The following is a 23,407-nucleotide window of genomic DNA, read 5'->3' as shown; positions in this document are numbered from 1 at the left end:
CCTTGATAGTCTGCTGTACCTGCAAACCAACCTTTTGTGATTCATAGAAAACCTGCAGCACAATACAGGCCTTTTGGCCCACAATGCTGTGCCAAACATGTACTTACTTTAGAAATTACCTTGGGTTACCCATAGCCCTCTTTTTCAAGCTCCATGTACCTATCCAGCAGTCTCTTAAAAGACTCTGTTGTATCGGCCTCCACCACCATCGCCGCCAGCCCATTCCACGCACTCACCACTCTCTGCGTTTTTGAAAAGGAACTTACCCCTGACATCTCCTCTGTACCTACTCCCAAGCACCTTAAAACTGTGTCCTCTTGAGTCAGCCCTGGGAAAAAGCCTCTGACTATCCACATGATCAATGCCTTTCATCATCTTGTACTGCTCTATCAGGTCACCTCTCATTGTCCGTCACTCCAAGGAGAAAAGGCCAAGTTCATTCAACCTATTCCCATAAGGCATGCTCCCCAATCCAGGTAACATCCTTGTAAATCTCCTCTGCACCCTTTCTGTGGTTTCCACATCTTTCCTATAGTGAGGTGACCAGAACTGAGCACAGTACTCCAAGTGGGGTGTGACCAGGGTCCTATATAGCTGCAACATTTCGTCACGATTGATGAAGGCCAATTTCTTAACGTACACTTTCTTAACCACAGAGTCAACCTGCGCAGCATCTTTGAGTGTCCAATGGACTCGGACCCCAAGATCCCTCTGATCCTCCACACTGCCAAGGTCTTACCAAAATACTATATTCTGCCATCATATTTGACCTCCCAAAATGAACCACCTCACACTTGAACTCCATCTGCCGCTACTCAGCCCAGATTTCCATCCTGTAACCTCTGACAGCCCTCCACACTATCCACAACACCCCCAACCTTTGTGTCAGCAGCGAATTTACTAACCCATCTCTCCACTTCCTCATCCAGGTGATTTATAAAAATCACGAAGAGAGGGGTCCCAGAACAGATCCCTGAGGCACTCCATTGGTCGCCAACCTCCATGCAGAGTATGACCCATCTACAACCCCTTCTACACAGCCTTCTGTGTACAAGCCAGCTCTGGATCCAGAAAGCAAGGTCCCCTTGGATCCTATGCCTCCTTACTTTCTCAATAAGCCTTGCATGGGGTACCTTATCAAATGCCTTGCTGAAATCCATATACACTACATCGGCTGCTCTACCTTCATCAATGTGTTTAGTCACATCCTCAAGAAATTCAATCAGGCTTGTAAGGCATGACCTGCCTTTGACAAAGCCATGCTGACTATTCCTAATCAGATTATGCCTCTCCAAATGTTCATAAATCCTGCCTCTCAGAATTTCCATCAATTTACCAACCACTGAAGTAAGACTCACTGGTCTGTAATTTCCTGGGCTATCTCTACTCCCTTCTTGAATAAGGGAACAACATCCGCAACCCTCCAATCCTCTGGAACCTCTCCTGTCCCCACTGATAATGCAAAGATCATTGCCAGTGGCTCAGCAATCTCCTCCGCCTAGGGTATATCTCGTCCTGTCCCTGTGACTTATCCAACTTGATGCTTTCCAAAAGCTCCAGCACATCCCCTTTCTTAATGTCTATATGCTCAAGCTTTTCAGTACACTGTAAATCATCCCTTAATCCCAAGGTCCTTTTCTGTAGTGAATACTGAAGCAAGGTATTCATTAAGTACCTCTGCTATCTCCTCTGGTTCCATACATGCTTTTCCACTGTCACACTTGATTGGTCCTATTCTCTCACGTCTTATCCTCTTGCTCTTCACATTCTTGTAGAATGCCTTGGGGTTTTCCTTAATCCTGCTTGCCAAGGCCTTCTCATGGCCCGTTCTGGCTCTCCTAACTTCATTCTTAAGCTCCTTCCTGCTAGCCTTATAATTTTCTAGATCTCTATCATTACCTAGTTTTTTGAACCTTTTCGTTTCTTCTTGACTAGATTTTCAACAGCCTTTCTACACCACTGTTCCTGTACTCTACCATCTTTCCTTGTCTCATTGGAATGTACCCATGCAGAATGCCACACAAATATTCCCTGAAAATTTGCCACGTTTCTGCCGTACGTTTCCCTGAGAACATCTGTTCCCAATTTATGCTTCCAAGTTCCTGCCTGGTAGCTTTATATTTCCCCTTACTCCAATTAAACACTTTCCTAACTTGTCTGTGCCTATCCCTCTCCAATGCTATGGGAAAGGAGATAGAATTGTGATCACTGTCTCCAAAATGCTCTCCCACTGCAAGACTCGACACCTGACCAGGTTCATTTCCCAATACCAGATCAAGTACAGTCTCTCCTCTTGTAGGCTTATCTACATACTGTGTCAGGAAACCTTCCTGAACACACCTAACAAACTCCAGCCCATCTAAACCCCTTGCTCCAGGGAGATGCCAATCAATATTGGGGAAATTAAAATCCCCCATCATGACAACCCTGTTATTACCGCACCTTTCCAGAATCTGTCTCCCTATCTGCTCCTCGATGTCCCTGTTACTATTGCACAAGCACTCCCAAGTTCCTCTGCACAGCAGCATGCTGCAACTTTTTACCATTTAAGTAGTAGGAAGTTAGAGGATTGAGAAGTTTTCTAAAATCAACTGAAGGCCACAGTTTCCGCATTCTTCCTTTAGAACACCAAAGTATCTTTTAGATGACATGCTGAATTTTCGCAGACTTCTAATAAAGTAGATGTGTTATGACACTTTGTAATGACACTTATGTGCTGGATCCAGGACAAGTGTCCTAAACTTCAGCAAATTTAACCTTTAGGACCTAAGGGTTAACTTGCAGGTTGAGTCAGTAGTAAGGAAGGCAAATGCAGTGTCAACATTCTTTTTGAGAGGGCTAGAATATAAAAGCAAGGATGTAATGCTGAGGCTTGGAGGCAGATCAAATGGCCTACAGCTAACATGACTTCACTATGGAAGCAGTTTGATGAAGATGTTAACCAAATTCTGGAGGAAACGGCGAAGGGAGGGGTTGATAGGAAGCTGCAAGCCATGACAACAATTATTGTCAGTATCGCAGATGGAGAGTGAGGTGTCTCCCAGTGGAGGTTGGCTGTAGGGGATTCGCAGCCCGTTCCTTAGTTAGAGCCTTCAGCATTTTGGGCATCGAGGGAGAGAGGAAGAGGAGAGCCATCCGCAGTACCACTGATGCGGCAGAGAGGGTCTCAAGATGGCTGTGGCTTAAAAGAGGGGAGCCATGGAGTCATAAGTAGCTAGCCATCAGGACACAAGCTGGGGTCTGATCAGCCCCGGCTGGGTCACCTAGAGGAGGTTGTATGATGTGGAAAGACCTGAAACACCCGATGATTCCAGGAACATCACTGAAGATGTGTCCAGAAGCATCAGTAGATGTATGTACACAGGCTTTATAAGGCATTTGTCAGACTACCCTAGAGCAGTTTAGGGTCCCTAATCTAAGAAAAGATATGCTGACATTGGCGAGGGTTCAGAGGAGGTTCATGAAAATGATTCCAGGATTGAAAGGGTTATTGTATGAGGAACATTTGATGCCTCTGGGCCTGTACTCTCTGGAATTGAAAATAAGTGGGGGATTCATTGTAACCTATCAAATGTTGAAAAGCCTAGATAGTGTGGATGTGGAGAAGATGTTTTCCTTAGTGGGGGAGTCGAGAACAAGAGGGCACAGCCTTAGAATTGAGGGACATCCATTTAGAATGGTGATGAAAAGGAATTTCTTTAGCCAGATGATGGTGGATCAATGGAATTCGTTGCCACAGTGGCTGTGGAGGCCAGGTCATTGGGTGTATTTAAAATGGAGGTTGATGGGTTTTTGGTTAGTTAGGGTGTGGAAGTTTACAGGGAGAAGGCAGGAGAATGGGGTTGAGAGAGAAAATGGAAAACAGACTCAAAGGGCTGAATAGTCTAATTCTGCTCCTTTGTCTTATGATCTTAACACAGATGAATTTCTATTGATGTGCGTTAGAGAGTATATTGATTGGTTGCATCACAGCCTGGCATGGAAACACCAATTCTCCTGTACAGAAAAGCCGAGAAAAAGTAGTGGATGCGGCTCAGTTCATCATGGATAAAGCCTTGTTCACCATTGAGCACATCTACATGGAGCACTGTCACAGAAAGGCAGCATCCATTATCAGGGACCCTCACCACCCAGGTCATGCTCCCTTCTTGCTGCTGCCATCAGGAAGAAAGTACAGGAGCCACAGGACTCACACCAGCAGGTTCAGGAACAATTACTACCCCTCAAACATCAGGCTCTTGAACCAAAGGAGATGACTTCACTCACCCCAGCACTGGACTGTTCCCACAACCTACAGACTCACCTTCAAGAACTCTTCATCTCATGTTCTAGATATTTTTTGTTTGTCTATTTTATTTTCTTCTCTTTATTTTTATATACTTGCAGTTTGTGTTTTCCCCCTCCTTGGTTGTTGTCCATTCAGTTGGGGGTGGTCTTGCATTGATTCTATTATGCTTCTTGTTTCTACTGTGAATGCCTGCAACAGAATGAATCTCGGGTTGTATATGGTGACATGTATGTACTCAATTAATAAATTTATTTTGTACTTTGAAATTGGCCAGAGTATCTTTTGAGGACAACTTCCATGTATTGGGCAAACGCGAGGAAATCTGCAGATGCTGGAAATTCAAGCAACACACACAAAATGCTGGTGGAACACAGCAGGCCAGGCAGCATCTATAGGAAGTACAGTCGACGTTTCGGGCCGAGGCCCTTCGTCAAGTCAGCTCCGCCATTCCATCATGCCTGACTTGTTATCCTTCTCAGCACCATTCCCCATTCTCCTGCCTCCTCCCCATAACCTTTGATGCCTTACCTACCAGGAACCTATCAACCTCCAATTCATCTCAAATGAATTCCACAGATTCACCACTCTGGCTGGAGAAATTTCTCTTCTGTTCTAAAGGGACGTCCTTTTATTGAGGCTATGCCCTCTAGTTCTGGACTCTCCAACTAGCTAATCCATTCAATATTTGATAGATTTCAATGAGATTTGCAAGCATCTTTGGTGACAATAAATCTCAAACTCCTAATGAGTAAAACTGCTGGCGTGACTACTTCATGATTTCATCAGTGTGTTGGGCCCAGGATAGGTTCTCCTCAAAGCTGCTCACTCTTTCTACCACTGACTCCTCAGTGAAGACTGGTGTGTGTTCTTCTCACCTCCCATTCCTGAAGTGCATAATAAGTTGCTTGGTCTTGCTGTCAATGTTGCGATATCACTCAGCCAGCCAATCTACCTCACTCTTGCACATCGCCTCCTTGTCATCTGATATTTTACAATTGATATTAGCAAAATAGAGGTGTCCAAGACCAGATGACATGGGTTTAACGCACTGAGTGGAGTCATAGAACAATACAGCACAGATACTGGCCCTTCAGCCCAAAGAACACAAGCCAACCAGGTGCCCACCTAGCTCGTCCCAATTTTCCAGCATTTAGCCCAAATCCCCCTTAAGTCAGAGTTTCCCATCCTTTTATGTCATGAATCCTTACCATTAACAGAAAGGTCTATAGACTCCAGATTGGGACCCCCTGCTCTAATCCTGTCTCTCCTACCTATCAAAGTACTCCTTAAGTAATAATATTGTACCTGTCTCAACTTCTTCCTTTGGCAGCTCATTCCATATACCAACCACCCTCTGTGTGAAGATGATTCCCTTCAAGTCCCTTTTAAATCTATCCCCTCTCATCCCTATACCCACTAGTTTTAGTCCCCCCTCTCCCTGACTTGAGGAAAAGAATGTTCACATCCACCTTATCTAGGACTCATAATTTTAAACATTTCTACAAGGTTGTCCCTCATATTCCAAGAAATCTTTTCTGCACTCTTCCCAGTTTAACCACATCTTTCCTATAACAGGGTGACCAAAACTGTACACAGTACTCCAAGTGCTGACTTACCAAGAACTGCAACATGATGTCCTGATTCCTACTGTACTCACAGATCTCTCTATTCCATTAAACTGTCTAATGCCGCACTCTTCATGGTTTAAGTATAGTATATGTGGCATGGTAACGTAAAATTGTAGTGCCAGTTGCCTGGTTTTAATTCTGCTTCTATAAGAAATCAGTATGTTCTCCCCTGACCATGTGGGTTTCTTCCAGGCGCTCTGGTTTCCTCCCACGTTCCAAAGACCCAAGTTTAGAATTTAAAGTTTAATTGGTCATATGAGTGTAATTGGTGGTGCGGGATCGTTGGGTCTTGAGGGCTTTTTTAGCTTGCAGAATCTCTAAGCAAATAAGTCCTCTGCTGATTGACACTCCTCAGCCCACTTACCTAATGATCAAGAAAGAGGATTAGAACCAGTGTCTGAGGACTCCCTTTCATTCTTAATGCTATTTGCGTACTTGTATTAGCACAACTTTTTTTCCCCCCTCTGTACACATTGGGTGTTTGATCTTTTTTTCAATGGGTTCTTTTGGGTTTCTTTGTTTTGTGGCTGCCTATAAGACAACAAATCTTAAGATTGTATAATGTATACATACTTTGAATAAATGTACTTTGAACTTGAACTTTGAAGTGACTGAAGTAGGAATTTTGGTTGCAATCTGGAACCCAGTGCTTAAGAAAATGGTGGAAGCAGGTAGCTTTCACAACATTTAGGAAATATCTGGATGGGGATTTTAATTGCCAAGGTATGAAAGGTTATGAATCAAGTGCTGTTAAATGGGATTTATATACATTGGGGACTTGATAGCTGGCATGGCTGTGATGAGCTGAAGATCCTGTTTCTGTGCTGTATGACATGAGGATAACCATTTTGAGAGGATGTCACTATAGTGGGGAAGTATTGGACCAGAGGGCACAGCCTCAGAATAGACGGATGTCCCTTTTAGAACAGCGATGAAGTATTTCTTTAGCTACAGAGTGGTGAATCTGTGGAATTTATTGCCACCGACAGCTGTAATTAGGTATATTAAAGCGGATGTTCATAGATTCTTGATTAGTAAGGGTGTCAAAGGTTATGGGAAGAAGGCAGGAGAATGGAGTTGAGAGAGATAATTCAGTCATGATGGAATGGCGGAGCAGACGATGGGTGAATAGTCTAATCTGCTCCTATGTCTTGTAATCTAATGGAACTGAGATCTCCTTTTGTTAAAAATTGTGTGTGATGTTACGGGAAAGGGTCTGGATTTTTATGCACAGCTCAGGTTTCTTTCCTACTTGATGAATGGTAACCTTAGTTGGAATTTGATTTTGTCTAACACTATCAACTCTGGGTGACGTGGCAAGATCCTCCTGTGCTTATAAAATCCCTTGTGGGATGTGGAGTTCCATCCATTGCATGAGAAATGAAAGCTGGGATTACTGCAGGTGTTTCAATGTGATTACATTTTATTTTAATGATATTTGCAGTAGGTGATCACCACTGAGTAAAGCTACTGGTGAACCCCAGCTGCATTTCAGGAGGAAGCTATACTATATTCAAGGATGTAGCTATTTCAGTGACTTTCATGAGAATAAGAGATGTGCTAAGCATCTCAATTAATTGCATACTGTTGCATTTTTGATGGTGTGATTTAATGAAAAAGGAATAGTGAACAACTTCTCATAATTTCCTAAGTTCAAGGTCAAAATGGATTCCTTTTTCCTTTTCATCAGCTACAGTTTGGTGACCGCTGTTTGAACTGTTTTAACTAGGAAATCACTCACCTTCGATTCAACTTGGAGCTGCTAAAAGGTTAAGTGCTGTGAAACATCCTTTCGTTCTAAAAAGGACTGAGGTTTGATTTCAGATTCTCTACAGGGGTTGAAATACTTTCTTACCTTTTTTCTGTCAACTGAATGTCTTTTTGATGGGTTCAGACTCCCCCCACGCCCCTCCCCATCTATGAAACAGAGCACAAGTGTACTGACTCTGCCTATAGTAGTCTTTGTCAATCAGTAACAGAATTTTTAAAATGTATTTCTTTGAATGTTCTCCAACCAAATGTAGAACTTGGTACAAAATGTGATTTTTTTTAAAAAAGTAGTGAGAGATATAGTTGTAAAGAAACAGGAAAGACATAAAGTCAAAATTAAAAGTAAATTTGTTATCAAAGTACATATAGATCACCATATATTGCCCCGAGATTCATTTTCTTGCAGGTGTTTGCTGGAAAAGAAAGAAATACAAAAGAATTTGAAATTTGAGTATAAATAAATAAATAAATAAATAAATAAACATATCTATAGATAGACAGACAATGTGCAAAAGAATAAATAAATAATACTGAGAACATGAGTTGCAGAGTCCTTGAAAGTGATTGTGTAAGTTGTGGAATCAATTCAGAGTTATGATAAGTGAAGTTATCCACGCCAGTTGAGGATCTTAGAAGTTGGGAATCCCTCTTGTCTGGGAAATTATGAAACCAATCCTCATTATCAGGTCTGGAATTTGTTATGGATTTTTTTTCCAGCTCCTGGGTCAACACAGAAAGGTAATTATCTGTAGAGTTGTAACTACTTAACTATCAATGGTTAATATACTTTCCTACCAGAGAAGTAATCTAGATGATCTCTTCCTTGTCAATAAGAAGTTGAATTTGTATAATGTCATTTCCAGTGCATAAGTGTAAAGGTGTATGAAATAATTGTTACTACTGATCCGATGCAACACCAGAAAATCACAGTAAGATATAAAGAACACAATTAAACCACAATAAATATAAATTCATAAAATAGCTTATAACTTTACTCAACTTCACTTGCCCCATTATTGAACTCTTCCCACAGCCTATGGATTCACTTTCAAGGACTCTTAATTTTATGTCGTTGATATTTGTTGCTGATTTATTTATTATTATCATTATTTTTTGTATTTACACCGGTGGTTGAATACCCAAGTTAGCGCGGTCTTTCATTGATTCTGTTGTGGTTATTATTCTAATATGGATTTGAGTATGCCCACAAGAAAATGAATCTGCGGTTTGTATATAGTGACATATTAAAGTACATATAAATTTATTTGTACTTTGAACTTTAGCTTCTAGGTGCTGTCTGTTCTAACGCCTTTGATAACAAAAGGGGAAATATTAAATGGAGATGCACGGAATAAGATTTTTTGACACGAAGTGGTTGGTGCCTAGAATGGGCTGCTGGAGGTTGTGGTGGAAGCCAATACGATAGTGGTGTTTAAGAGATTGCTAGATTAACACATGAATATGGAGGGAGTGGAGGGATATGGATCTTGTGTAGGCGGAAGGGAATTAGTTAAATCTGGCACGTTTGGTGCAGGGACCAGGGGCCGCAGAGTCTGTTCCTATGCTGTACTGTCCTGTGTTCTGTGTTAACTACCAGCCTACGCTAGTAGTTATTTATAGTAGTTGATTAACCTCTCTTTAGAGTGTGGGATGAAACTGAAGCACTTGGAGGGCACAAGTCACACAGACAACACCAGAGGTCAAGAGGCAAATTTGGGTCGCCGAAATCCTGAGGCAACGGCTCTAACTGCCTCACCACTACAAATAAAATTGCTTTAAAACTCAGCGCTTGTAGCATTGCTCATAGCTCAGCACATCACAGGTACCAACCCTCCCCTCTATGGACTCTGTCTACACCTTTCACTGCCTCAGTAAAGCAGCCAATGTAATCAGACCCTGCCAATCCCAGACATTCTTTCTTCTCCCCTCTGCCATCGGGCATAAGATACAAAAGCCTGAAAGCACGTAGCACTAGGCTTAAAGGTTGCATCTGCCCCACTATTATAAGACTATTGAATGGTTCCCTAGTATGACAAAAAGGACTCTTGACCTCTCAGTCTACCGTTTTTATTCCGTCTATGTTATTTTCTTGCACCTGACTGCACTTTATTTGTAGTTTTACTCTTTATTCTGTATATTTATTGTTTTACCTCATTCTAGCTCAGTGCACTATATAATGATCTGTATGAACAGTGTGCAAGACAAACTTTTCACTGTATCTTGGTGCATAATAAACCAATTCAACTAGGAGCACACAGCAGCAGTTTGAAAGTACATGCTATGTCAGTCCTGAAATATGTGGAATTGCTGATGGTAAAATTGAAATGAACTCTTAATGTGGCTAATCATGTAACATTTTGTTTTTAAAAAAAAACTAAATGCCACTTTTAATCTGCTCCTTTGTATATGTGCTGCTCATTGGTTCCAGCAAATCTTACAAATCAAACCGATATTTCATTTGTTGCTGCTCCAGTGGCCAATGTATTGTTGTTTTGGGAAACAAGTTCAAGGGGAGGATCTTCAACTTGCTATATGACTGGTTATCAGCTCGTAACAATTCCTATAAATATACCAATTGCTCTGAAACCACTCACTTTACAAAGAGTGCGAAAAGGATCAACCCTGGTTCCAGAGCAGGCATTGAAGAAGAGGACAACGATTGAAGTCAGAGACCACCAAGGACTGTGGGGCAGATGAAGACTGACAACAAGAGCCCGCTGTGATGTCTGAATCAAATGTGTATATTATTGTAAGGCACAATGCTGATAGGCTGATTAAGTGGTACCATCCCAGTTATTGGAGACTTTGCTTATAAAGGATTCTCTACATTTATTTTAAGCCAAGTAAGTTCTGTTTTTTTTCTGTTTTGGAGGGGCATGTAATCTCTGGCATGCTGTCTTTAAAACGATACTTCAGCTGGATGTGTGGAGATTAAAGTTATGTACTAAAGTCAATTTTTTTCCTTTATGAGAAAGACTTTGTCTTTATATTTGCTTTGCCATTCATAACATTGCATTACATGAGCCAGATCATAATAAATCTTTGCAGAAAACTTCAATGTTCTGGTGGTATTCTGGTCAGAGCCAAGTTGCAAGTGAATTGTACCTGTCTGTTGCTCCAAGATGGATGGTTTACTAACACAAAATAATGTGGCTCTCTAGTAGCAAATCATTTAAATTACCTAAATGCATATTTGTAAATCTTTCTGTGGGTCTTTTACCTGTGAACACACACTTTGCATTATTAAAATATGCGGGGTTCAAAGGGAAACTAAGCAAGGTAGTGGAATGGGAGTACACATACTGAGCTGGTTAACTCCTATGATCTGCATATTTCAGTAAGCATTGCAAGCATGTGGTCTTGTTTGATTTATTCCTGTTTTGGGACTCAGTGTAGTATTGAAGGGAAGTACCTAGTTTAGGAAGTGGCCTTATGCACTCTGGCCATTTTATTCGCTATATTGTACACTTGCTTGTTTATGTAAGTACCTAATCAGCCAATCATGTGGCAGCAACTCAATGCATAAAAGCATGCAGATATAGTCTTGAGACTCAGTTGTTCAGACAAACATCAGCATGGGGGAACAAATATGATCTAAATGACTTTGACCGTGGAATGATTACCACTTTGAGTATCTCAAACTATTGAACTCCTGGGATTTTCGTGCACAGCGGTCTCTATAGTTCACAAAGTTTGGTACGAAAAACACAAAAATGTTGTCTTAATGAGAGATATCAGAGGAGAATGGCCAGACTGTTACAAGCTGACAGGAAGGTGACGGTAACTCAAGTAAGCACACATTGCAACAGTGGTGTGCAGAAGAACATCTCTGAATGTACAACACGCCGAACCGTGAAGTGAGTGGGTGATAGCAGCAGAAGACCACAAACATACTCTGTGGCCATGTTATTAAGAACAAGAGGTGCCTAATAAAGTGGCCCCTGAGTGCATTGGAGCAGATCAGGGCATTCAGCCCAACAAGTCTGCACCACCATTCGATTGTGGTTGATTTATTATCCATATCAACCCCATTCTTCAGCCTTCTCCCCATAACTTTTGACATCTTTACTAATCAAGAACCTATTATCCTTCACTTTAAATATACTCAAATTCCACAGATTCACCACTCTCTGACTGAAGAAATTTTTCCTCATCGCTATTCTAAAGGGATCTGCTTCTCTTCTGAGGCTGTGCTCTCTGATCCTAGACTCCCCTAGTATAGAACAAGAGTTTGTTTGATACAGTAGTCAAGTTTAGGAAGGTTTGGGAGTTAATGTGGTTAATAATTTCATTTGCACTAACAGTTTGGGATTGGCATGTTAGTTTTTCTGATTCTTTCTTTCTTGCATGTATGTTTAGTAATAGCAAATGTAATCCAACTATTTTAGAAATTACTGTGAAAGAAAATGGGGAGCTACTGGCCTGTTGGCCTGATTTCATTAGTTTACAAAATGCTAGAATTTATAAAGCACAGCTAACGCAACTGAGTGCAGTCAGCAGAAATTTGGAAGGCAAATTATGTTTCTCTAAGCTTTTAGAGTTCTTGCAGGTGACTATTAGAATACATGAGGAGGAAATAGTGTGGTGTATTTAATTTTCAGAGGCTTTTAATAAGGTCCCGCACAGCAGATTGGTCATTGTCATTAGATCACATAGAATTAGACCATTGCAAGTAATGTACTGGAATGAATTGGTTATTGCATAGAAAACAGAGTGGAAATGAACAGGTCTTTTTCCCAAATTGACAGGTTGTTACTAGAGGTGGTAATGCAGAGGATGGGTGCATGGACCCCAACTATTCACAAGCTGTATGAGAAATTTGTTTGCGGGGACCAAGGACCCCATTTCCAAGTTTATTAATGATATTAAAATAGGCAGGAATTGTAAGGTAGATGTAAAGAGAGATGGACTATTTGAGCGAGTGGGCAGGATCATTGCAGCTGTTCAACAATGTGGGGAAAAGATAGAGCATTGTGGGCATAAATGAAAAGCATAGTGATAGGCTGCTGCTGATGTTCTGAGGGATCTCTATACAGTATGTATATCTCTAAAAACAACTATGCAGATACAGCATGCAGGTATATTGTGAAACAATTTAATTACATGAGTAAAATATCTTACATTATTATATATGATGCAACTGCAGTTGGAGTATTATAGTTTTTGTCTCCTAACCCCAAAAAGGGTGTATTTGCTATAGAGGAATTGCTGTGTAGATTTAATGTACCATTCCTGGGGTAGCGAGTTCTCTTTGCGAAGAGATAGTGTGGGCTAAGCTGTATTTTCTAGAGCTTAGAAGAGTGGAAGTTGATCTCCTTCGAATGTTTGAGGGCTCTAAAGAGTGAGTGCATGATTTTCCCCGGGCTGAGGAATGTTGAACCACTCAGAATAAGAGAGTTAAATTAGGGCAGAAGTGAGGACAGATTTCCTGACGAAGGGTCTCAGCCTGAATCGTCGACTGCACCTCTTCCTACAGATGCTGCCTGGCCTGCTGCGTTCACCAGCAACTTTGATGTGTGTTGCTTGAATTTCCAGCATCTGCAGAATTCCTGTTGTTTACAGATTTCTCCAGAAGCTTTTGAATCTCTCTTCCCCGGAATACTGCAGAGGCTCGATTGAGTTAATTCATAGCTGAGATCAATGGATGTCTGGGATTGAAGGGAATCGAGGAATATGGGAACTGGTAAGAAAACAGCATTAATATAGAAAATAGCAACATCTATAAGGCCATATGATGTGGGAGCAGAATTAGGCCATTCAGTCCATCGAGTCTGCTCCACTATGCCATTATGGTTGATTTTATTATCCCTCTCAATCCCATTCTCCTACTTTCTCCCCATAACTTGTGACACCCTGACTAATCAAGAACCTATCAACCTCCTGCTTTAAATTTAAATTTGGCCTCCACAGTTTCTGGTTGGCTGCCAGTAGAGGTCTGTGTTGGGACTGCCTGTTATGTAATATGACAGTTATTTGGATGATGGAATTGATGGCTTTGTGGCAAAGTTTGCGGATGATATGAAGATGGGTGGAGGGGCAGGTGGTTTTGAGGAAGTAGAGAGGCTACAGAAAGACTTAGATTAGAAAAATGGGCAAAGAAGTGGCAGATGGAATACCATGTTGGGAAGTGAATGCTAATGCACTTTGGTAGAAGAAATAAAAGGGTAGACTCTTTTGTAAATGGAGAGAAAATTCAAAAAACTGAGGTGCAAAGGGACTTGGGAGTCCTTGTGCAGGATTGCCTAAAGATTAATTTGCAGGTTGAGTCAGTGGTAAGGAAGGCAAACATGATTTTAGCATTCATTTCAAGAGGACGAGAATATAAAAGCAAGGATGTAATATTGATGCTTTATAAGGCAGTTTTGAGCCCCTTAGCTAAGAAAGAATGTGCTGACATTGGAGAGGGTTCAAAGGAGGTTCATGAACATGAATCCGAGATTGAAGCATTTGATGCCTCTGGGGCCAGTACTCACTGGAATTCAGAAGGATGAAGGGGCTTTTCAATAAAACCTGTCAAATGTTGAAAGGCATAGATAGAGGGGATGTGGAGAGGATGTTTCCTTTGGTGGGGAAGTCCAAGACCAAAGGACACAGCATCAGAATAGAGGGGCATCTATTTAGAACAGAGATGAGGAATTTCTTTAGCCAGAGAGTGGTGAATCTTGAATTTGTTGCTGCAGGAGGCTGTGGAGGCCAAATCTTTGGGTATATTTAAGGCAGAGGTTGATAGGTTCTTGATTAGTCAGGACATGAAGGATTACGAGGAGAAGACAGGAGATGGGGGCTGAGAGAGAAATAGCTCAGCCATGATGAAATGGTGGATCAGACTTGATGGGTCAAATGGCCTCATTCTGCTCCAATATCTTATGGTTCACAGTTGTCTGTGACAACCTGGAGTCAATGGACCACTCAGTTAATGATGGTAAGGGCTTGTGGCATTTAAAAAAAAAGGGTGGGAACCCGTGAACTAGAGGGTCAAAAATTGAAAGGTACAGAATTTAAGTGTTTGGCAAATCAACACCATGTGTTTGGGTTTTAAACTAGAGTTGCAAGGGGATGGGAACCAGAGTGCCAGAACAGATAGTGGAGTGGTTGTGGAGAAAGATGTGAAGCCTACATTCAAAGTAGGAATAGATAGGTGAGACTAACATTCTGAACTGCATATATTTCAATGCAACGAGTATTGTAGCAATGGTTGATGAGCTTCAGGCATGGATCAGTACATGGAATTATGATGTCGTTGCTATTAGTGAGACTTGGTCTCAGGACTGGTTGCTCAGTGTTCCAGGTTTCTGTTGTTTTATACATGATAGAGTAGGGGGGATGGCATTACTAGTTAGGAAAAATGTCACAGCAGTACTCAGGACAGACTGGAGAGCTTGTTTAGTGAGGCTTTATGTGTAGATCTGTGGAATAAGAAAAGTATGATCACGTTAATAGGATTATATTATAGACCACCTGACAATCCATAGGACTTAGAGGAGCAAGTTTGGAAAGATCAGCCTGTTGCAAGAAACAAGGTTGTGATAGTAGGTGAGTTTAACTTTCCACAGATTGACTGGGACTCCCATACTGTAAAATGGCTGGATGGGAAAGAGTTCGTTAAATGTTCAGGAAAGTTTTAGTCAGTACAGAGAAGTTCCAACTAGAGACAGTGTGATACTAGTTCTCCTATTAGGGCATGAGACAGGTCAGGTGACAGAAGTTTGTGTGGGGGAACACTTTGCATCTAGTGATCATAATCGGCGGGAGAAGATGGTGGTGTGACGCAGTGCGCGCAACTCTCTGGTGAAATGATCTCGTATTTGTAAATAGGATGCTGTGGACAATTCTGATTTGATGGAGACAGACGTGAGAAACACAGAGGAACATCTGGAGAAATTTCTGAAATGCCTGGTTCACTGCCGCTGCTACTATGCGATCGAGAATCTCTGGAGGGAAGGCCCCGAAATCCCCAACTTTGCCTGCTGCTGGCGACCGAGGCTGGGGTCGAAGCATTCAGCAGAGATGGAGCTTGGTACTCAGTGTTGGAGGGCTGATCGGAGCTCGAAGTTTTCGGACGACTCAGAGTCGGACTGTGGTCGGGCATGGCAAGGAGAGTTTTCTTCCTTCTCCCGTCTGCGTGAGATGTGGGACTTTCGAGAGACTTTGAACTTTTTTACTGCGCCCATGGCCTGTTCTTCATCAAGTTATGGTATTGTTGCACTGTTGTAACTATATGTTATAATTATGTGGTTTTTGTTAGTTTTTCAGTCTTGGTCTGTCCTGTGTTTCTGTGATATCACATCGGAGGAATATTGTATCATTTCTTAATGCATGCGTTACTAAATGACAATAAAAGAGGACTGCGCGTCCTCATAATCTAATAAATCTAGTCTAATGTTATTAGTTTCAAGGTAATTATGTTACCATAGGTATGGTTTTAAATTGGAGAAATACCATCCAAATTGGCCTAAGAAAGAATCTGGCAATTGTGGATTGGGGCAGGGTGCCTTCTGGCAAAGACAGACAGTAAGTGGGAGGCATTCAAAAGTGAAATTTTTCAAGTACAGATTTTTTTGCACCTTTGTTTACTCAGGTGATGGGCACAGAGTCTAGAGGTGTGAGTCAGTGCAGCAATGAGGTCGTGGACTCTATACAGATTACAGAGGAGGAAGTACTTGCTGTCTTGAGGCAAATTGGGTGGATAAATTCCCAGAACCTGACAATGTGTTCCCTTGGACCCTGTGGGAGAATAGTGCAGAACTTGCAAGGGCCTGAGCAGAGATATTTAAAACATCCTTAGCCACAGGTGAGGTTCCAGATGATTAGTGGGTAGGTAATGTTGTTCAGTCATTTAAGAAAAGCTCTAAGAATATAAATAAGCCAGGAAATTATAGGCTGGTGTGCCTGACATCAGTTCAGGGAAAGTTATTAGAAGGTGTTCTAAGGGATTGAATATATAAGAATTTTGATAGACGGGGACTGATTAAGGATAGTCAGCATGGCTTTGTGTGTGGTAGGTCATGTCTAACCAACCTTAGAGGTTTTTGAGGAAGGTACTAGGAAAGTGGATGAAGGCAAGGCATCGGATGTTGTCTATGTGGACTTTAGGAAGGTCTTTGACAAGGTTCTGCATAGGAGGTTGGTCAAGTAGGTTTACTGGCTTTGCATTCAAGATGAGGCAGTAAATTGGATTAGACTTTGGCTCCACGGAAGAAGTCAGAGTGGTTGCAAATGGTTGCCTCTGACTGGAGGCCTATAACAAGTGGTGTGCTGCAGGGATTGGTGCTGTGTCCATTGTTTGTCATCTATATCTATGATCTGGATGATAATCTTAACTGGATCAGCAGATTTACAGATGACACCAAGATTGGAGGTGTAGTGGACAGCGTGGAAGACTACCAAAGCTTGTAGCAGTAGGGCACTGAGGAATTTGGTGAAACAGAGCAATTTGGGAATACGAAGTAGAGTCACAGGTTGATAGGCTGTAAAGAAAGCTTTTGGTATATTGGCCTTCATAAGTCAATGTACTGAGTACAGCAGTTGGGATGTTATGTTGAAGTTGTATAAGATGTTGGAGAGGCTGAATTTGGAGTATTGTGTGTTGTTTTGCTCATTTCCCTTCAGGAAGGATGTAAATAAGATTGAAAGAATGCAGAGAAAATTTACAAGGATGTTGTCAGGACCTGAGTTGTAGGAAAAGGTTGACTAGAGTCAGACGCTATTCCCTAGGATACAGAAGAACGAGTTGAGATTTGACAAGAATACAAAATTAAGGGGTATAGGTAGGGTAAATACAAACAGGCTTTTTCCACTGAGGCTGAGTGAGACTAGAACTGGAGGTCATGGGTTAAGGGTGTTAAGTTATGACCTAGGGGGCAATTTCAACCCACCATGTCTTTGCTGCCTCTAAGCAATCCCATTCTCTGACTGATCATCCTCACAAGCTATTTTCACATTTCCACTCAACATGCCTGTCCCAGATGCCTCCATTCACCCAAACACCAGAGGCAATTTGCAGCAGAGAATGAACTTAGTAAACCACTCATCTGTTGGGAACTGGGAGGAAGCTGACCGGTTCCCGGAGAACAGGCTGACTTCATGTCGACAGTACTCAAGTTCAGAATTGAGCCTGGGTCGCAGCCACTGTATAAAATGTGTCAGTTTGTTGCCCAAACCTATTTTGCATTCCTCTGCTTGGTTTCTTTATTGATTGGGAAACTGTAACTGAAATCCAGTGAGAATCTATTTTGGGGTTCTTGATTTGACGGCTCCACCTTGGCAGTTTAGTCTGAAATTGACATACTGAACTTTGAAATTTGCTCCCTAAATCCCCATACTTTATCTCTTTCAATCCTACCTCTTTGATAAAGCTTTTAGTCATCACTGTAATAGCTCCTTCTTAGCACCTTAATTGAATAACTCTACAAGCCCAAGAGAGTGTGCCTACGTCTATAATATTGTCCCATTTTCTGTTACTGGACAGATTAGAAGCACAAGAGATTTGTGGATGTCGGAGCAGAAAATAAATTTCATTGCTTACTATCAGACTTGAATCATAAACTACTTCTTGAAAGAGCTGCAGAGAAAATATTTTCTCCTCATTTTCAGATACTGGTCTACAGACCACTCTTGCATGATGTATGCCTGATTGCTGTTGAATGTAAAACTAGGTGATTGGCACCTCTGTATGATCTGTCATATCAATCAGTGCAGTGCAGCAATGAAGGCGCACAGTCAACGTGTTAGGAACAGATTCCCCTCCACCATCAGATTTCTGAATAGATGATGCATTCTATCTCTGGTATTTTTTTGCCCTGTTTTTATGCTACTACTTTAATATATGTATATTTGTTTATTTTTCATTTTGTATTTTTCGTGTATTAAGCTGTTGCTTTGCAAAACAAATTGCGTGACATATGTTATTGATAAACCTGATTCTGAGCATCTTAGTTCAATAGTCCACAGTACTTGTGCTTAAAGATTAGCTTTATTTGTCACACATAAAATACATCATTTGCCTCAAAATGAATCAGCAAGGATTGTGCTGGATAGCCTGAAAGTGTTCCCATGCTTCCAGTGCCAACATAACATGCTCACAACTCACTAATCCTAACAGTGTGTCTTTAGAATATGGGAGGAAAGCAAGTTCTGGTGGAAACCCATGCAGTCACAGCGAGAACATACAAACTCCTTGTAGACAGCAGCAGGAATCAAACCCTGATGGATGATCACGTACTGTAAATTGATTGCATTAACTGCTACGCTACCGTACTGCCCTCGCTGTTTCTGTCACCCAAACCCAGAAATCAGGCTAGCATCCAGAATGTGTGGTGATCCTTGGATGTGTTGGTTGTTGACACAAACAATGCATCTCACTATATTTTGGTGTACATGTGATAAATCAGGATCTGACTTGGGTGGGTCAGAAGGAGAAAGGATTAGAGGAGCTTGCCTAGAATTGTAGAAATCAGTACTCATGCCTTTGAGTTATATAATACACATGTTGAATAAGAAGTCCTGTTGTATTTTTCAAAATGAATGAATGGAATCTGGAGGCATTATTTTGAAGTGCAGAGGAATTGTCGCTTGTGATTGTGGCAATATTTAACTACTCTCAGATGACAACTAAGGATCAGGGATCAACTTTATTTGCCATATGCATTTATATGTACAGGTCGACCTTCACTAATCCGGCACCATAGGGACCTGAGAAGTGCCGGATTAAATGCCGAATTACAGAAGGATCACATTAAGCCAATAGCTAACCGCCTCATCATACCTTTAAAGTATCATGTAAATCAGTACAAGTTAGATCATAATGAAACAAATATTAAATGAGTAGCAAGTGAAATTTTAATAGTAATATACTGTACAGGCACAGATAAAATAAATGGTACAGGTAAATGTACAGGAATCAATTTATACAGAAAGGTTGAGCACTTCTGCTTCTAAAGTGAGACATTTAATATACCTTCAGGCAAAGTTACCTGTCTGCAAGTGTGGGGTTGTCAGGATCATCAACATCTTCATCTTGAAAAATGAGTGAAGCAGCAGGAACTGGTGCTGAAACTGGCACAACAGTTTCTTCACAAACTAATGTTGGTGGCAGCACATCTGGGTGAACAGAATTGATGGCACTGGATTTTCAAGTGTTAGCTCCCCTGTTGCACTTTTTCTAGCAATTTTTTGAACATTTCTTTCAAGGTAAGCTGTTTCATATATTTTGGTCTCTCTCTGATTAGCTTATCCTGCAGCATATAAACATTCATTATTTCTTGCTCAGTTATAAAACATCGTTGCTCTAATCCTTTCAGCAATTCACCTGCAAACTTAATTAGCCTGTCAATAGAAAGTCTCTCTGCTACAACTTCCTCATTTTCATCACTGCTTTCTCCTCCAGTATCTTCCTTCTCTGGATGTACAACCATCTGCACAATTGCCGAGTCAGTATAATGATGAACAGTAGGCTCATCCTCATCTGTATTCATCCATTCTTCAACATTGTCATAATTGAACCTTGATGCAAGATCCGTGGCAGCAGGATTAGTTAGCTTTTGAGCAAAAGAAAGCAGTTTACATATCATCTGTTTTTCCTTGGAAACTCTAAAGCCTGTAAAGTCATTTCCAGTGTCTTCACCAGGTACAGACTCAATCATTAAACCTGGCCATAATTTATGCCAACCATTCTTCAGTGTGGATGGCTCTACAGACCTCCAAGCATTAACAGCACAGTAAATCATCTCTTTCATATTAAAATCCTTTGTGAATTCCTTTACCGGTCTGCCAGCATTAACTGCACTCAAAAGGCGCCTTATAAACAGGGAACGATACTTCGACTTGAGAGAATGTAATATGCTAATATCCAAGGGTTGAATTAATGACGTACAGTTAGGTGGCAGGAAGATACCGAAAACATTGTTTTTTTTAACCAGGAGTTCTTTCGGGTGTGCTGAACAGTTGTCTAAAATAAGCATTATCTTACAGTTGTGGTGCAGGCCAACAAAGTCACAGTGAGCTCGTGCTTCGGGAATGAAATAATTTTCAAACTATTCTAGTGTGATGCTAGTTGTAATCCATCCGTTTTTGTTAGCACGGTAAATCACAGGAAATTGCGTCATACCTTTGAAGGCCCTGGGACGTAAACTTTTGCCAATGGCCAGTAACTTACATCTGTGGGCTCCTGCAGCATTAGAGCAGCCTAGCAAAGTCACATGATTTCTCGATGCCTTATACCCTGTTGGCGATTCTGCATCTGCTGTTGTTAGTGTTCTTCTTGGTGTACATCTCCAATACAAAGCAGTCTCATCAGCATTGTACACCTGCTCGGGGCTCAATTTTTCATCAGAGACTAACTTGGCGAACTCGTCAGCGAACTCTGCTGCTGCTTCCTTGTCTGCTGAACGAGGTGCATTTCCTTTGCTCACTGGGGCCATAATTGGGGATAAAAAAAAAAGCCAATGATATTAATAAATGCAGGAAAACAAGCAGGAATCGCCTGTCTATGCTTACAAGAGCGCGCCAACACGTGAACAGATCTAGTGCAACCAAAACAATCTGCAGCAGATTAGTACGGTGGCCTGGGAAATTTGAAATTACAGTTGCGCAGAAAATTTGAAATCAGTGCCGGATTATCGAAGGAACGAGATTACAGGTAGTCGGATTAGTGAAGGTTGACTGTATTAGGAATTTGCTATGCTGTGTTGTTATAACTTGCATTAAGGATGGTTATCACATTGCTGTTTGTCAAAGTTGGTGCTCAAATTTGCTGCCAGAGTCCTAGGTGAGAAAAGATGCTACACTTTCAAAGTGCTTCATTTTATGTAAAAACAGTTTGGGGTGTTTTGAAAGTTATGAAAGACCCAGTTATCAATGTACCAAATAGATGTAGTGTAGAGGTTCTGGTATAATCATATTTCCATTTCAGTCTCGTTTAGCCTTTCATCTTGACTGCATATTTTCACTTTTGTTTATAGGCTTTCCAGCTACAATTAAGAGGTTTTTTCATTTACATATAAAGGTATTTTTCTTTTATTATGTTGCGTCTTGTTTTTTAGTTGTGCTTAAATATTCATTGTATTATCGTGTGTCCTTCTAGATTTAGTTCTTTCATTTAATGTCCCTTAGCTCAGTAGCACAGTCTGCTTTAATACAGAACTGTCATTATTCTGCAGCGTCTGTTTAGTGGGCTGGAGGGGCGCTATTCAAAACAGATGAGTGTGCATATATAAATTTAAATCCTCTCGCACTCTTGCAGAGTTGAATCCTCACCCTCCTTCCTTTGAGTAGTTCATTCACGTGCTGTCAGGCATGAGCATAAGGATGTGCTGCCTTTGCTTGCATCAGAATTGGTGCAGCAAAAAGCCTGGGGGTGAGGAAGGTGGAGTGTGGGGAGAGGGAAAGAGAGAATATATTGTCGGGCTTCAGGAGGAAGCCTCTCTCTATAGCAAAGCAGCTTCGAGTTTCAGCTGGGATCAATACAGCAATCTTGCCAACAGCATGCTCCTCTTTGTTCTAATCTAGGTGTGCACAGAGTGTATGCCGTGATGGGGGTAAAGAACCGCCCGCAGTGTTACTTCGATGTGGAAATAAACAGGGCTCCAGGTAAGATATTTCCCTCTTTCTTCCCAGCAAGCATTTTTACGTTGATAAATTTTGCCATTTTTATAGGTTGTTCATTAAAGTGATTATTGCAGTGCTTCCTGTTGTGATTCAGCTGCGTTTTAAACAGCTTCATAAATAGGAAATGTTGGTCGAGCGAGTACAAACTGAAAACTGCATTTATGCTGCCTGGCGGGGGGGTTGACTCGTGCTCTTTAGCCTCAAGGATAAGTGAATAGGTGAAACTGTGTTTAGCTTCTATTGAATGATTCACATTAACTTTGACAGCTTAGTACCCAATGATTTAAATACTCTTATTCTTTTTTACACTTACTGTGTGGACCCTTAACATTACTAAGCTACAGTGTGGAGCTAGATTCTAGTTCTAACATGTGACGACAAGAGTTAAAGTTCAAGTTTAATTGTTATTCAGCCACACACATAAATATAGCCAAACAAAACAGCATCAGTTTGGGCGAAGGTGCAAAACACTACTAACAGTCAGGCACACCACAAGCACATGTCACATTTAATTACAATAACAGAAAAACAGTCACAAAAAATATAGCCCACATCCCTGAGTATATGGCTTGTAGATTGATGATACATGGGATGTTGTTCTGGAGCCATATTTCTGCAAGAACAAGTGCACAGCAGTTCCTAATTATGCAGTAGTGTAGCTGCAGACAAATGCAACCCAACTCATCTTCCCTTGGCTATTGCATCTCACACAAATTTGCAACTTTGAGGAGAAGGTCAAATTAGATTAATCTTCACACTAGCGGTTCAGCGGATGCTGGAAGTCCAAAGTAACTCGCAACATACCGGAGGAACTCATCATCTATAGGAAAGAATAAAGAGACGAAGTTTCAGACTTGGGACCTGTCATTAGTTTGGCATTACTAACCTTTTACATTTTTAAAGTACAGCCATTTTAGTTTAAGTTGGTTTGGGTGAGTCAGTAGATGTCAGGGTCAATATAAACAGGCAGGAGCAGAATAATGGATGTGATGTGATGCATAGTTTGAAGTGTGGGTATTTTAATGCTAGGAGTATTATGGGTAAAGGTGATTAACTTGGAGCATGGATCAGTACATTGATCTTTGATGTGGTCATTACAGAGACTTGGTTGAGAAAG

The 23,407-nt window shown here is 41.2% G+C and overlaps 1 protein-coding gene across 8 annotated transcripts in view; it reads left to right on the top strand.

Annotated features, from left to right (window-relative positions):
• nktr (natural killer cell triggering receptor) overlaps positions 1 to 23,407 on the top strand; it is a 222,223-nt gene that overhangs the window by 78,861 nt on the left and 119,955 nt on the right. For 7 of the 8 annotated variants that reach the window (XM_072254165.1, XM_072254169.1, XM_072254167.1 and 4 more), the window contains one exon: positions 22,192 to 22,272. In XM_072254165.1, coding sequence (XP_072110266.1) covers positions 22,215 to 22,272 — 58 coding nt within the window. In that variant the 5' untranslated portion in view covers positions 22,192 to 22,214. Of the gene's footprint in view, positions 1 to 22,189; positions 22,273 to 23,407 lie in introns of those variants that run through there. The other variant, XM_072254168.1, reaches the window with a different exon arrangement.

The sequence above is a fragment of the Mobula birostris genome, chromosome 3 (genome assembly GCF_030028105.1).
Source record: "Mobula birostris isolate sMobBir1 chromosome 3, sMobBir1.hap1, whole genome shotgun sequence".
NCBI classification, from domain to species: domain Eukaryota; kingdom Metazoa; phylum Chordata; class Chondrichthyes; order Myliobatiformes; family Myliobatidae; genus Mobula; species Mobula birostris.
Note: the sequence above shows the minus strand (reverse complement) of the source record. Positions and strands in the feature narration are given on the sequence as shown.